Source organism: Benincasa hispida, chromosome 1, assembly GCF_027475165.1.
Source record: "Benincasa hispida cultivar pf3 chromosome 1, pf3_genome.v1.1, whole genome shotgun sequence".
Lineage (NCBI taxonomy): Eukaryota > Viridiplantae > Streptophyta > Magnoliopsida > Cucurbitales > Cucurbitaceae > Benincasa > Benincasa hispida.
The window spans coordinates 67,510,729-67,526,856 of record NC_143478.1 but is presented as its reverse complement, the minus strand read 5'-3'; the positions used below and the strand labels follow the sequence as shown (position 1 = coordinate 67,526,856).

The 16,128-nt window shown below is 34.0% G+C and overlaps 2 protein-coding genes across 3 annotated transcripts; one reads left to right on the top strand and one right to left on the bottom strand.

Annotated features, from left to right (window-relative positions):
* The first annotated feature begins 1,520 nt into the window (after nucleotides 1-1,520).
* Nucleotides 1,521-4,143, top strand: LOC120084664 (pentatricopeptide repeat-containing protein At1g02370, mitochondrial-like). Of its 2 annotated transcripts, none has more exons than XM_039040474.2 (2): nucleotides 1,521-1,990; nucleotides 2,497-4,143. In XM_039040474.2, the coding sequence occupies exons 1-2, from the start codon at nucleotides 1,655-1,657 to the stop codon at nucleotides 3,733-3,735; spliced, it is 1,575 nt and encodes a 524-aa protein (XP_038896402.1). In that variant the 5' UTR covers nucleotides 1,521-1,654; the 3' UTR covers nucleotides 3,736-4,143. The 2 variants fall into 2 exon arrangements, with proteins under 2 accessions (XP_038896402.1, XP_090163005.1); XM_090306879.1 differs by having other exon boundaries at nucleotides 1,539-1,990; nucleotides 2,322-4,143.
* Nucleotides 4,144-4,232: 89 nt separating this feature from the next.
* On the bottom strand, nucleotides 4,233-8,503 carry LOC120084671 (uncharacterized). Its single transcript, XM_039040480.2, has 4 exons — nucleotides 7,460-8,503; nucleotides 7,024-7,116; nucleotides 5,243-5,310; nucleotides 4,233-4,553 (listed from the first exon to the last, which is right to left on the bottom strand). The coding sequence occupies exons 1-4, from the start codon at nucleotides 8,081-8,083 to the stop codon at nucleotides 4,397-4,399; spliced, it is 942 nt and encodes a 313-aa protein (XP_038896408.1). The 5' UTR covers nucleotides 8,084-8,503; the 3' UTR covers nucleotides 4,233-4,396.
* Nucleotides 8,504-16,128: the final 7,625 nt, after the last annotated feature.

The window sequence follows — 16,128 nt, the reverse complement described above, 5'->3', positions numbered from 1 at the left end:
TATATTGGGATTCCTACCTAAAAGACCTAAAGAATAGACACATATTACGTTAATGTCTTCAACATTTTTTTTTTTTACAAAAAGACCTATTGGTCACCTTATTTTCACTAATATCAGTGGTTATTTACCCCCCTTCTATATTATATATATATATATACTTATTTATTTTTTTATCTTTCCTCCATGCATACTCTTGCTCCCCCATGCATACTCTCTCCCATGCATATTCTTTCTCCCTATGCATATATTCTCTCACCCCAATAATATATTTCATATATTCTCTCCCTTATAATTCACGCTCATTTCTTTCCTCCCTCCCTCTCTTTTCTCCTTCTGACAATGTGAGTTGCAAGCGGTAGATGACGGCGTGGGGAAAGAGAATCTCCGACGCGGGCTCGAGCTGACGACAGCGTGGTTGTAGACGGACGACATGAGACGGCGTGGTGCGAGGCGAAGCTTCTGGCACCAGGCGCGAGCAAATCCGACGTGGACTTGGGCATATTCAGTCAACGGCAGCACAAGCTTGAGCAAACAGATGATGTGAGACGAGTGGCGAAGCTTCCGACACCAGGCGCAAGTAGGTTCGCGTGCGGACTTGAGTAGATCCAATCGACGGAGCTAGGCAAGAAGATCCGATCGATGGAGGGGGTTTAATATAAACGATGATAATATATATATTGTGATATATATAATCGTTTATTTTATGGAAACGATGATGATTTTTGTATTTAGATTTATTGTTTTGTGATATATATACGCTTATATATATATATATATATATATATATATATATGTTCTATGTTAAACATCAAGTTCATCTATGATTTATATACTATGTTAGATATTTTTTTTGTTGATTTTTTACTACTTTGAATTTATGATGTATGATATATACACGCTTTTATATATGTTCTAAAATTTATGTTCTAAGGTATATTTAAAAATAGCCATGAATATTTGAATAAATACCATATGTTCTAAGGTATATTTAAACATAACTATGAATATTTGAGTAAATATCAAATATATTTACCAATATAGTTCATATATTTTTTAGAATGTTTCCAAATAAACAAGGAAATATATTACATGTACAAGTGAACACACAATGAAACATTTCACATAATAACAAAAATCAACATGAAAAACAAAATGGAAAATAAAATCATATTAAATGTCATTTTCTCTCTCCAAATCAAAATGAAAAAAAATATATCAAATGCATTTTATCTCTACCATGGAATAAGGGAAAAAATCATAATAAATGTATTTTCTCTCTATTTATGTCAAACATTGAATTTATATATTGTGATATATTTCATATAATGGTTAAAATATTTTCAAATACCTAAATGTGATTTCCCTCCATCATTAAGAAAGTTTTTAAAATAGAAAAATATATATAAAATCGAGAATAAAAATAAAAAAGAAGATAAATTTGTGCAAAATTAATATTTAAAGTCTTTCATGGAAAAAACATTTTTGAAATATAGCACCTAAAGAAGGTTTTTTAATGTTAAAATCCCAATTGTATTTGCAAGCAGCCCTTATTTATTTTACTCTGACAGCTCACGACGGGGCGGATTTTGGTAAAGCCCTAACAAAACCTCTGCCGGATCGCCTGACTCAGGACGAGAAGTAATTTTCGAGAGAAATGAATCGTCGGAGTTTAATCTCAAGGTTGACGGCAGGTTTCCAGCAGCTCTGTACATCAGTCGCCGTTTCGAGAGAAATGAATCGTCGGCCTTTAATGTCAAGGTTGGCGACAGGTTTCCAGCAGCTCTGTACATCAGTCACCGAGTTGAAGCATCGTCCTTCGAATAATCAGCGGCGGCTCTACCCGAGGTTGTCGGCCCTGGGTGCCACTGGCGGCAGCGTGACGCAGACATTAAACCAATTCATCATGGAGGGAAACATCGTAAAAAAATATGAGCTCGAGAACTGCATAAAGGAGCTTCGGAAGTATCGTAGATACAACCATGCTCTTGAGGTTTCTTCTTTCTCTAAAAGCTATGTTACTGAAGTCGCCATTGATGGAGATGCTATTGAATTTAAATGCATATGTTTGTTTATTGAAATTTGTGGGAGAAATACAAATGCGCAAAATTACTGCTTATTTCCATGGTTCTTCATTTCTGTTGCCTTCTCTTTACTTTTCTCTTCGTAATGTCAATCGTTGATTGAACTTTTCCTTGCTATTTTGTTTCTGTTGTGTCCTGTATGTCCCCTTAGATCATATATCTACATCTATATCTATATATATGTATATATATTGTTGAGCTGAGCCTGAGTTATAGTTATCACTGGGTTATCGTTTTTAGGATGAGAATCCGACGAGGATGCTTTAAGGAAAATAGACTACTTTCCCCCAACCCATGAAAAATCATGGAAATAGTCTACTTTCCTTCGTTTGGAATTTGGATCATCCAAAAAGTTGCTAAAATTGCACAAGACCATAAGATTTTAGCTCATCCATTGCCTTTGCTTCGGTTGCAGATATTGGAATGGATGGAGATGAGAAAAATCAACTATTCATTCACTGACTATGCTCTGCGTTTAGATCTTATATCAAAAGTTAAAGGAATAGCTGCTGCAGAGAATTATTTCTATGATCTGTCATCGTCTGCAAAGAATCGATTAACTTATGGAGCCCTTTTGAACTGCTATTGCAAGGAAATGATGGAGGAAAAGGCTTTGTCTCTTTCTAAGGAGATAGATGAGTTGAAGTTTGCTTCCAATTTGTCCTTTAACAATCTTATGACCATGTACATGAGAATGGATCAGCCTGAGAAAGTACTTCCTCTAATCGGTGAGATGAAGCAGAGAGGCATTTTTCTTAGCACGTACACATATAATGTGTGGATGAACAGTTGTGTTGCCTTGAATGACATTGGAAAAGTGGATGAAATTCTTGAGGAGATGAAAAATGAAGACAGAAACAAATTTGATTGGACAACATTTTCGAATTTGGCTGCTATCTATGTCAAGGTAGGACAGTTTGAGAAAGCTGAATTAGCTCTTAAAAAGGTAGAGGAAGAGATCAAGTCCAATAAGCAGAATCGTCTGGCATACCATTTCTTGATAAGCCTCTATGCGTCGACTTCTAATCTGAGTGAGGTGAATAGGATATGGAATGCACTGAAATCGGTTTATCCAGTGACAAATAATACAAGCTATCTTGTCATGCTTCAGGCTCTAAGAAAACTAAACGATGTTGAGGGTCTTAAAAGAACTTATAAGGAATGGGAATCGAATTGTTCCAGATTCGATTTGCGGTTAGTTAATTTTACCATTGGAGCTTACTTACAACAGGGCATGTACGAAGATGCTGCAATGACTTTTGAGGACGCCATTAAGATAGGTAAAGGGCCTTTCATTAGGGCCCGAGAAATCTTCATGATTTACTTCTTGAAGTTCAAGAAAGTGGATTTGGCACTTAGTCATTTGGAATCACTTATATTTGAAAGCAAGGACAGTGAGTGGCATCCACCATCAGTAATATCAAATGCTTTTCTGAAGTACTTTGAGGAAGAGAAAGACGTTGAAGGTGCTGAAGATTTTGCCAGGATTTTAAAGAGATTCAAGTGTCTGGACGCAAGTGCATACCATCTATTGCTCAAGACGTACGTAGCTGCAGGAAAATCGGCCCCAGACATGCGACAGAGATTGAAAGAAGATGACATCGAGATAAGTAGTGAGCTTGAGGAGTTACTCGGAACAATTTGCCCCCAATAAATACATGGTCACGTGTACTACTTATAGAAGTTTCTTTGGTTTGACGACCTTGCTTGAAAAGATCTATTCTATAGGTTGTACAATTGTGTCCTTGAGTTCTAAGAAACTCCTTTGACCTGTGATAGAATTTGACCAAGTTCATTCATCTCGTTCTCAGCATCGAAGTCGCCCCCAGCTCATCGGAAAGCAGAGTTTCGGTAATACTCTGGTAACTGATGGTTCAAAGGAAATTGTAGCCCTATTTCTGAAGAGGTTAGGGAAGGGAGGGCAAGGAATTAGAATAGCATGTGAAGCATGTAACTTTATTTTCTTAGACTGGACAAAGTCATCCTATTTGCCATCTGTAATACATTGAAGTGACGTTTAAAAGTATAGTATCAAACATTAAATTGATTTTGAATTATTAAAGACTTGTTTTAAAGTGATTTTAGACCTAGGAAAAGTAGTATAAACAAAATTCAAAATCACACCCAAACATATTCTAAAGAGCAAAGAGAGGTCAAAGAAAATAATTTTGATTGAGAATAGCTATTTAAAAAAATAAAACTATACAGTAGGAGGGTCATGTGGGCAATCCAATCTATGTGAATAAAGATTTAGGGGATAAATTATGAGTGGATTGAACATAGAATGGGATTTTGGAAGTGATAATATGATGTACTTAACAGCTACAAAGAGAAGAGTTTGTTGAAGGGGAAAGGTTGGGGTGAGAGGTGAGAAATGCCTTTATGTGTTTATACATCTCTTTTGGCTTCTCTGCATTGATTGCATGCCCTGCTTCTTTTACAACTACTAATTCTGCATTTTCCCCCAAGTGCCTGCAAATCATTCAATTTTTCATTATAAATTTGCTTTCATCTTTGTATCAATATTCCTTTATTATAATTAGTAGAAGTCCTTCAATTTCCTTATGTTGTTAGAATTTAAAAGAATCTAAGATCCTGTTTAGTAACAATTTTGTTTTCAGTTTTCTTAATCAATTTCTATATAAAAAAACAAGTTTTGAAAATCAATTTTCTATTAGTTTTCAAATTTTAGCTTGATTTTCGAAAATTTTCGTGGAAATGAATGAATAACAAAACAAATAAACTTAAATGTGAAAAATAGAGTTTATAAGCTTTAATTTTCAAAAACTAAAAGCTAAAAATTAGATGGTTAACGGACAGTCTAAATTCTAAGGTTATTTATTATTATTATTTTTTTGGTCCAAATGTGAATACATGCCTGCCACGAAATAATTCTTTTGTTAAGTTTTGATTTATTGTGTTCATTCCTACTAATCAATGAGGAGGTGATATCTTTACCAATAATCATTATATTTTTTTGCAACTAGGAAAGAGGGATCCAAATATTGAGAAAAAATAGAAGTTTTCCTTTTGAAATAAATCTCATTATCTTCTTAAAATAGCTAATCTTGAATCTCAAATCATCCCTCTCTAATTTTTATTTTTAATAAATGAATCATCATTTCTAAAATTCAAAAGCTATAAATTTTGAATGAAAATACCTTTTTAATCTATGTGCCAACTCCAAAGGAAATACTCGATCCTGTTCTCCCCATACTATCAACGTTGCCTGCAATGGCAATTTCAAATAAATATTGAGTTCCAATTCACATTCCACAAATTTATAATATATAGATATAGTTAGAAATTAAAAGGTATTTTCATTTTTTTTTTAATAAAAAACAACTATTTTGAATTACTTTCCGCTTAGAAAATGTAGTTATTGATATTCTATAATGTTGACTTAAATAGTTCTTTAATGTATTTATTATTTACACTTTCACTAATTAACTTAATTTTCTCTGCATAAACTTTCCTGGTAACTCCTCCCTTCATCATTTTTTTTTTCTTATTATCTTTTAGGTCTCCTTTGATAACTATTTGATATTTAATTTTTCAAAATTAAGCTTATAAAAACTTCTTTCACCTATTGATTCCTTTCTTTTTTACCTACTTTTAAGAGTATTTTCAAAATTTAAACAAAAATTTGATAACTAAAAGATATAAACCCTTTAGTAACTATTTGGTTTTTAGTTTTTGGTTTATGAAGATTAAACCTATAAACATAACTTCCATCTATTAGTTTGTCTACATTTTGGGAGCATCTTCAAAATCAAAGCCAAAATTTGAAAACTAAAAAGAGTAATTTTCAAAAAACTTGTTAAAATTAACTAAAATTTAAATGTTTACTTATGAAATATGAAAATTATGAATAAGAGATTGGGAAAAAAACAAATACAATTTTTAAAAATTAATGGGTTACCGATGGTCCTAAATGGTTATAAAGTTAAAATGATATGCACTTTTACTTTTTCCCATTTAACCATCCCCCACGAGTACTTTTTCTGTCCAACTTCTAACTTTCTATTCTACACTTCATATTTCCAATCTACCCCTATGATTTTCTTCATTGATATCTCTATTTAAACCAAGTTTTCTGTGCTAATAATTATTCTATAAATACTTTTTGTCATCATCAATCTTCACCTTCTTTTTTAGTGTCTAATTGCTTACATACATTTTGACTAATCTCACAGAAACTATAAACAATCTTCTCTATGCACACCTTCTCTCCAACTTACTTTAGTTTGTTTTTTTAGAATTTCAATATGTTTCATTATAATAGTTTGGTAGTTCTAGGAATGTTTAGTAGTAAATATTAATCATTAACTTTAATAGGAACACAAAGATCGATGGTTCGACCCATCAATTCACCCTAATAGTGGCTGAACTAAAAAAATGAAACAAGAAAAATCAGTTATAACCCTACTCAAATTGTCCTACTTAAAATTGAGGTTGAAAGATTGTCACATTTATTGACTTCGAGGTTTAATAAAATAAAATAAATGTTTAAGATTGAAATTGATACAATGAACTACCATTTGATAGTCATTTGTTTTAGATTTCTTATTTGTTAAAATTAAATCCATAAATACTTTTTCACCTCTAAATTTCTTGATTTGTTATCTATTTTTTACCATATTATTAAAAATCAAGCCAAATTTTGTAAACTATAAAAAAAGATATAGTTTTTTAAACATTTTTTTTTAAATTTGGTTAAAATTTCAGCTCTTTGGTTAGAAAAGATGCAAGTCATGATAAAAATTGAGGAAAAATTGACTTAATTTTTAAAAATCAAAAACAAAATCGATTGCCAAAATTGTTTTTCCCCCGAAAATGAACATTACAAAGCGTTTTTTAACTGAAAATTTGGAACAAAAACACAATTTGTTAGAGAAATTCAAGACGCTATAAGTTCCCAAAATACAGAAATCTTTCAAACCTTATCGATTTTGGGAAGATTAGATAAGTTCCTGTCCTTGAGTATTTCTTTAATCAACTCCTCTTTCTCTTGCTTGTACTCTGTGCACATCACCTATCAGCAGATACCCAATTGCAACATCATAAAGAAAATTATTAGCAATGCAATCCTTCTAAAATGTAGAACAGAAAAACAAAACACATGGATTTCTGTATATGAAACTGAATCAGAACAGTTATCGATTTTGAAATTCAATGGAAAAGTGTTAGATGACTGCATTTTTAATCCATTTAGTTCAATTTTGTGAGCTAATTTTTCAAGCGTGGAATAGTTTCGAAGTTTGAATAAACTACCATCATTGTTCGTGAAACATGAAATAATTTCCCCAATTTGACAGACAAAATCCAAAGGAGTAAACAAGAAAAGAAAAAGATTCAAAGCCACAATGATGACTCACATTGATGAAATCGTCAATTATACAAGTTGGCAAAATTCGAGCAGGCTTGACGAAGGTGAGGCGGAGGAGTTCTTTGAGTTTCGCCGGCGTTTGAGGCAGCAAAATGCTAGCGGCCTCATCAACGTTCTTCACGACGAACATTCCGTCCGCCATATCTTTCTCTTCCAAGCAAACTCCAGCGCAACAGAGCACCACTTTCTCCAATCGCTCAGGAAATTGAACGGCCATACTGTACGATACAAAGCCACCGTAGCTGATTCCGACGACGTTCACCCTCTCAACATCAAGCGAATCCATTAAACGCATCATACAGCGAGCCTGAAAGGACTCAGACCTCTCCGGGCGAGTGGTGTACGAATTGCCAAAGAAAATTAGGTCAGGAACGTAAACATTAAAGAATCGTATCAATGGCGATATGAATTCGTTCCATTGCCACATTGCATTGGCTCCAAATCCATGGAGGAGAAGCAAGCAAGGTTTGGTCTCTCTTCTGAATTTAGGCGCCCAACAATGGACGATCGTCCCATCGCCGAGATCGGTGGTGATGGATTTGAGGCCTGCCCTAGAAAAAGAGTAGCGGAAACAGGAATCCATGGTGGAAGAGAAACTAAAACAAGTTGCCATTATTGGATTAAAATCAACAAGTGACAATCTGCAAGAAATTTGTAGGAAAAGCGGAGAAATTTAGAGATTTAAAAGGGGAAATGCTCTTGGAATCTGAAATAGGAAGACGGAAAGAATTTCTAATTGCTTGGGGAGAAGAGAAGAGGCAAAAACATTTCTCTCCCCGTTCAGGGGGAGGATCTCGAAACCCTGAAAATGGCGAAGCAAATCAATATTAAATAAAAATTGGAATTATGCTCACACGACAATGACGGCCACGAAAAACAGTTGTTCATTCTCCAACCACAAAGGCCTGCCTACTCTAAATGCCGCGCCTCTCGAGAGATGCCACTTGTTTTGTTTTCTTCTTTATTTTCAAGATTTTAAATGCAAATTGCAATTTATAAAATTAAGAAAAGTTGTTCGGAATCTGAAAGTGGTGGGGGGTGGGGGGTGGGCGGTGCGATTCTGGACACAATTTATTTATCTTTTTTTAATATAAACTCCGTCTTCAGACATTGATTGGGTTCGGAGTATGCTAGAAGCATGAATTTAGTTTCTTTTAGATTTAATGTCTTGTGAACCCAAGATATTCGGTGTGTTTAGAAATTTTTACCTAAAAAACGATAGTTCTTATATTTAAAAAAATATCTTTACATTTGAATTTGTACAATAAAGATTTTTAATATTATTTTTGGATAAATTTATCATTTCTTATTATTTTTATTTCCGTTTTTTATATATATTTTCTTATTTTCAAAATCTTTTTCATGATTGAGAGAGAAATTTTATTTATTATGGAGAGAGAGGATTTATTTAATATAACTTTTTTTTTCATATTTTCAAACGGAAGGAGAAAATGCATTTATTTGTTTAAATTTTTTCTTTTATTTAATTTAATTAGAGAGAAAATACATTTAATAAATTTTTTTCTATTACCATTGGTTTCACATTTTTTTTCTATGGATTCATGGTTATTTAAAATATAAATTAGAGATTGAGTCAATGTTTGACATAAATCACAGTATAAATAAATATATGAAATATACTAGAGTTTATAAATTTGTATAAATTTCATTTACACCACAATATATATATCATAATACAATAAGTCTAAATAAAAAAAAAAACACTCATTTGTATCAAATAAACGAATACATATACCACCGTATATATCAAATTTTCTACAAAAGCTAAAAAAATACATATATATCATAGTATATATAAAAAAATTTGAAAAAATAAAGTTCATCTTCATATGGGGGTTTATAATATATAACCCTCCATTTTCATCTCTTCTTCTTCTTCAGCTATGGCTGCCACGAATCTCTCCACCCGTCGTCGTCGACCAGATTTGCTCACCCTGTCGTGCCGGTTGATCAAATCTGCTCAACCTGTCACCGTCGATTCGCCCCACGCCGTCCACATCATTGATTTGTCCCAAGTCGTTTATGTCATCTCATGCCAAACCATCAATTTGTCCCACGTCGTCGTCTACTGCTTACAACTCAAATTGCCAAAAGGAGAAAAGAGAGGGAGGGGGAAGGACAAAAGAGAGGGAAGAGGAAGAAATAGGAGTGAAATATGGGGAAAAAATATATGAAATATATTACTGGGGGAGTGAACATATGCATGGGGGAAATGAATATATATATATATATATATATAACGTAGGCGAAGGCTAAATTGTAAATAGCCACTAATATTAGTGAAAACAAGGAGACCAATAAGTCTTTTTTGTAAAAAATGAAATGTTCAAAACATAATATGTGCTAATCTTAAGGTCTTTTATGTAGAAATCTCATATGTTTAAAGCTAATTGGGATTTATTTTTTGGGTTGGCCCAGCTTAAAAGCCTAAAGTTCTTTTTATGTGATCTAGGTATGATCTTAGGAGGAAAGTGGAAAAAGAAACAAAAAGTCAGAAAGAAAGATAGAAAGTTGTGCAATTTGGTTTTTTAGTGATAACTTCCATAAAGTTGTCAATTGTAAGATTTTTAACCGTTGGATCATGCTGGTTTTTAGTCAGCCTATTGGGGATACATAGAGCCACGTTTTGAATGGTTGATCATCTTTTTGAGCTCTAGTTTGGCTGCAATCACTATTGTACAAAATTTATAAAAATTAGGTGATATTTTTCATTCTTTTATCTCTCAAAATTTGATCTCTTATGTATGAAAGTATTGGTGGGTTGTGAATCTATGTATGACTATTTTGAGTTCTTTTTTTTCAATTTTATCATAATAAGAGAAGTTGACAAGGGTGAACTCCTCGCAAGTCCCATGGTTTTTATTCTTCATATCGAATGAGTTTTCCGTGTATAATTCGTGTGTGTTATTTGTTTTTAGTCTTCTAAAATTTTATGATTTATTGTTGTCCATTATTGGTTGATTGTTTGATGATGATTTGGTGATAGACAACAAAATATCACAATATATCATAGACAAATATAGAAAAATATCATTATCTATCAGAAATATATCGCGATAGAAATCTATCAATCGTGATCTATTGCCCAGTGATAGATGTCTATCACGACCTATCGATGTCTAACACTGATAGACAATTACATTTTGCTATACTTAAAAGGATTTCAAGCACTTTACCATTTAATACAATTCCCCTTATTCTCTCATAGTTTAATTTTGAATCTTATTCAAAATTAACTTTATAATATAATGTAACTATATACATTATATTAATTGTATACAATTAACATATATTCCCTTATAATTTGAGCAATTTTAATTCTTCCAAAACTAATTGATCCTTGTTGTACCCTTAGTGAGCTAGCAGTGGACTTAATGGACATATAGATTAGAAGCTTCAATTATTGTAGATTAATCAATTAAACTCTTTAATTAAATTAATCAACTTTCATCAACTATGGGTTACATTGTTCCCACTGTAGAATATTTATGTGTCCATAAATATAACCATTGTCAGTAAGTCGTTCCTTCACGAATCATTCGTAATTATAGCTGGGTCAAATTACAGTTTATTATGTGTATGTATATGTATTGTTCGGATTGGGAGTCGACGTCGTTAATTCGACTTCGGACCAAAACAAAAGAAAATTTATAATACACCGAACTACTCATATTACTACTAAAACGTAGCAACAGTGGTAAGTCCAAATCGATCCACAAAGAAGCATGATTGGTTTCGTTGAGTTATGTTTTTAACAAGAGCGATAAATGGGGGGTTTTGTGTGGAAGAGATAACATGTACGAAATTAAAATAAAAGGGGTAAATGCAATCTAGGAAAGGAGTCTATCTAATTTTTAGAGCAAAAGAGAGTTCCTATGCAATTTCTTTCATTAGGCACCATTTAATTACGCTGATTCTATCAATCCTTCAACCTATTAGAAATTCTAATAGCCCAATTAGCCAATTTTTATTAAAAATCTAAACCAACACTAATTCAGTTTAAAACTTTTCCTTCTTAGCGACATACAAGTTAAAACTGAAAAGCATTAAGATATGGTTCAATTGTTGAGACATACTACAAGTTAGAAAGCCATATCTTGTAGCATGATTTATTTGGAAAGATTATACTAGGACATACATGAGTTTGGCCAGAAAAAGTCTAGACCCTAAACATGCGATCCTAATACTTGCAACTAAATCAATCAATGATGCATAGGCTAGAATGATTTTGCGAGAAAGAATTTCAACAAATTAAATTGTCAGAAGAATTTATCAAAACTCCATTAAGATTAAAACAAATCCAACCAAAGAATTCACAAGATTGCAGTTAAATTAATTAAGAAACCTTCAAGAAATTAAACATAGGGCTCTTCTCAAAGAAACTAGATAGAGATTACCTCTCGATTCATAGACAAATTTGAGATACACATCCGTTCCATTGATTACTGATAACTGACAGAAATACCAGTTATTATAAGCCTTTTATTTAGAATCATGAGGGCTAATAAGTAGAAAATGCGGTGATAATACTTAGCATTTGCGAAAAATTGAGTTTTGCATCGATTAGCACCTAAATCCTCACTGACCCCAATATTATGCGTTACTCCAAGCCAAAGTGTCTATTTTTGTAGCTATCACAGGAATCAAACGCATGCATTTGAAATAAGCAATCGTAGACAAACGCATGTGCTGAAGCCAGGTGATCACAAAGACAAACGCATGTGCTGAAAGTTGGATCGCATGCGTCCATCGCACGAAAGTTGCGGTGATCAAGCGGATGTGGTGATCATTTGGGAATTGCGGCCACGGAATGACAACCATAATAGAAGGTCGATCGCAAGATGGGTAGGACGCGTTGATGCTTCAGCTGAATCAAGCTAAGACGCATACCTTGGGAGTATCAACGAGATAAGACGATGTGACTTTGCCCATACCACGACAAAAGCATCAGTGAGCCATAATGCAATCATGATAGTTGTCGGCGTTTAAACTCTATAAATAGCCTTTGGACCTTCATTTCAAGACATCCAAACTTCTGCCTTAAGGCAGAGGTTTGCGATCACATATGAGAGCTTGAGCAAGATTTTCAGTAAAAATTCTTCACCTCCACAAACCATACCGAGTGATGACCGGAGCTTTCGTCGGAGATAGAGCTCGAGAGAGACATCTCCACCATTCATCCATGGCACCACCGGCAGCCTTGACGCAGAGTTCTTCATTTCTCTTCTAACCTCTGTATTGTATTACATTTTAGCTTAAAATATTAAGACATGTTGTAATCAATGCATCTCTTGATTCATTCAATGCCATCTTCTTCATCATCTTTATCTTTATCACCATTTACCTTCATCGTTTATTTATCAAAGGCGATCGCATACTTAATTGTGTAGCCTAGAGATGGGACGCATGTAGCAACCCACCAAGAGGTGTGCGTTGTGCGAGTATAGTGAGTTAATTCTCTTTGCTTGGTGAAAGGGATGTAGCAACGCTTGTCTATGGGTTGTTGCATTGCTTGTCTATAAGTTAAATAGCCACGTCTAACTGCCTGAGAAGGTAAGAGATGGAACGCACTAAAGCAAAGTATGCATTGTTCCTAGAGATAGGCATAATCTATGTTCGACGCAACCATGCACTATAGAGATATAGTCATGCGGCTGACCACCGAAAGGTGTGCGATGCGTTAGTGTGACGAGCTAGGATTACTCAAGTGATTTAAGATAATAAACATTACTATACGTTAATGGTTTTTGTGTATCTATCTATCCTCATCGCAAGTCTTCTATTGCTCAATCTGTTTAGATAGGAGTAGGAGTAGTGTGTAAATCCATTAAACTTTTTCTTTTTATTTTTCTTTTCATTGCCTCAAACACATTGCTTCACAAGCATTATTGAGTGACAAGTCCCTGTGTTCGACCTCGGATTACCCGAGAAACTTGCATTTGCGTTATACTTTGCGTGAGCATAAGAAAACTTGTGATAGGAACACATGGTCATTGCACACTAGATTAGCGCATTTTCACTCCGACGCATGACCTCTGGCGCATGGGCGTAAATGCATAGCTTAAGCCATGTCTAACGCATTATTGCGTGCATAACCCCATCCGTCCCTGCCAATTTTCCTGCCAACAAGTTTTTGGCGCCGTTGCCGGGGACTTGGCAGCTAATGTTTTGTGAAGTTTTGTGTTTTCACAGGCACCCTTTCAATCTTAGGCATATTGTAGATTGTGTGACCAAGCTGCAAACAATATTTGGAGTATAGGCGATGCGTCAAAAGTCAAATATTGACCTCGAGATAGAAAGGCTATCTATCGTATGAGCTGGAAGTAGTTTTAGGCACGTGCCAACCATCATGCGTCCAACAATTGCTGGAAGCTCCAATGGTCAGGGCAAGCCCCTTAAACCAAGCAGTTGAAAGCCATCTCCTGCATGGGAGACTCCTTGTGGTGACAACACTCCAATTTCTCCAGGGACGTCCTCTACTCTATCTTTTACATTGCTTTCTTAGTTTAGTTTATTATTTTTATTTATTTAGTTATTGTTATTTTGGATATGTGATTACTTCCTTGGTTGTGGTGCGTTTGCTCCTTGTAGGTGCGATAATAACTCTCCTCGGTGCGCAGTTACAACGGAAGAATCCTCCACATCCTTCAATTCATGGCTTCAATCGCATGAATTCCAACGTATTTTCGCATGCGTTATTCTGCTTAAGGTTCTGTTCTTGTTATCTTTTATGCCTTATCCTTTTGAAATTCTCTTTGTCTGACTGCGGTTCTTTGCGATGCATCTATAATGATACAAATAATTCACTGCATCCTTTAACTGGTATCGCAAGGGTCTCCATACTTTTAATAGCTTCTTCAAATTGAGAAAGTCTATAGTTTTATTGTGTGCAAACCCTTGCTCAAACATTTGGTATTACATTCTTGTTGAGTTTTTTTTTAGCTTGCAGTAAGAATGCTGCCACCCTCTAAGTTTGGGGGTGGCAGTGGTCTCGGAGAATTGCGTTCATCACATTGCGATCATTTCATAAAAAAAAAAAAAAAAAACTTTTGAAAATAACAACTCTACTGCCAATGCAATGGGGAAACCCATGTTGACAAGAATTGAGTTGTGAAAGGCACTTACCCGTAGTTGGATATCTGCATGACACCCGTGGGGGCAAGCCAAAACGAAGGTAAGTGGCCAAGATCAATGCATAAGCGCAATTCCTCTGTCTAGCGCAAGCCAAATTAAGCAAGACATGAGTTGAGTTAAATATGGAACGCAACCGAGGTTGGATGACTGCATGACACACATGGGGGTAAACCAAAATGAAGAGCGTAACCAGGTTCAACGCTGCATTCAAATAAGTAATCGCATAATCTTAAATTGTTTTGAACGAATGCATTCTCAAGAGCTGAACGCAAAGTTGGGGTGAATGAATAAAAAGTTTTTGAGCAAAGACTTGCTGAATTTAAATTAGAAAAGATTTCTTTAGAAAAGAAACCAAAGTGGAGGAGAGCATTGCATCCATAGTTAAAGGCACGAGTAAATTATATTCTGAGAAGATGGTCAACGCAAAGAGACGCCGGAAGGTGAGTTAAGAATTTCTTGAGTATAACGCATGCTTGGGGACAAGCAGAATTCTAAGTTCTTGAGTATAACCCATAAAATATGATCCCAAGAGGTTAGATGTTCGTTAGATGTTCAAATCACATACTCTATATTTTTCTACTCAAAACAGGAAAAAAAAAAGTAACTTTTCTTAGTTGTTTTTATTATTTGTCAAAAAAAAACACACAAAAGAATCTAACCAAGTTCAAATAGTTTTATTCGTCTTTGTGCAAAAAAAAAAAAAAAAAAAAAAAAAAAAAAAAAAAAAAAAAACATAACATGTACAAACATAATTTGAACACAATATGAACAATAAGAGAATTTTAATTTATTTGATCAAAGATCAATATCAAAATACTGCACCTATGTTTGGAGCAACTTAGTCACTTGGAGAAGCAAAAAACTGTCAATTGTAGCTAAAAATAGTGGAGACTGAATATCGAGCTTTGCTTTCAGAAAGTGTGAATCAATGTGGATTAAAGCTTTTGAAAGAACTAAGGATAGAAACTCAAAATTCATTCAGAATAGTTTATACCAGTCAAGCAGCAATCAACATAGCAAAGAATCTATATATCATGATAGAACGAAACATCTGAGAAGGAAAACAAGAACATAGTGAAAACTAAACTATGTTTTGTCTCACTTTATCAAATTGTTGAATTCTCACCAAAGCTTTACCAAGGAGAAGTTTTGATGAATTCAATTCCAAGCTTGGATTATATTTTATATACGATCCAGCTTGAGGGGGAGTATAAATTTGTATATAATACAGTTGCATTTGAATTAGTCATTTACATCTTTTAATGATTTTTAGATGTTCTTTCCTCTTATAATTAGTTCCCTTAGTTAGAATTTCTCTTGTATTATATGTATCCATTATTGGGTCCTTTTTTGCATAATAAGAGAAAATTATTATTTCTCCAAAAAAATAACCATACAACAATTTTACCAAACGAAAGACTGCAGTGCAAAGTTAGTTTTCCCTGATCCAAGTTCCCAAAAGAACCAAATATATAATTCAAAATTGATCGGGCAGTGCTAATA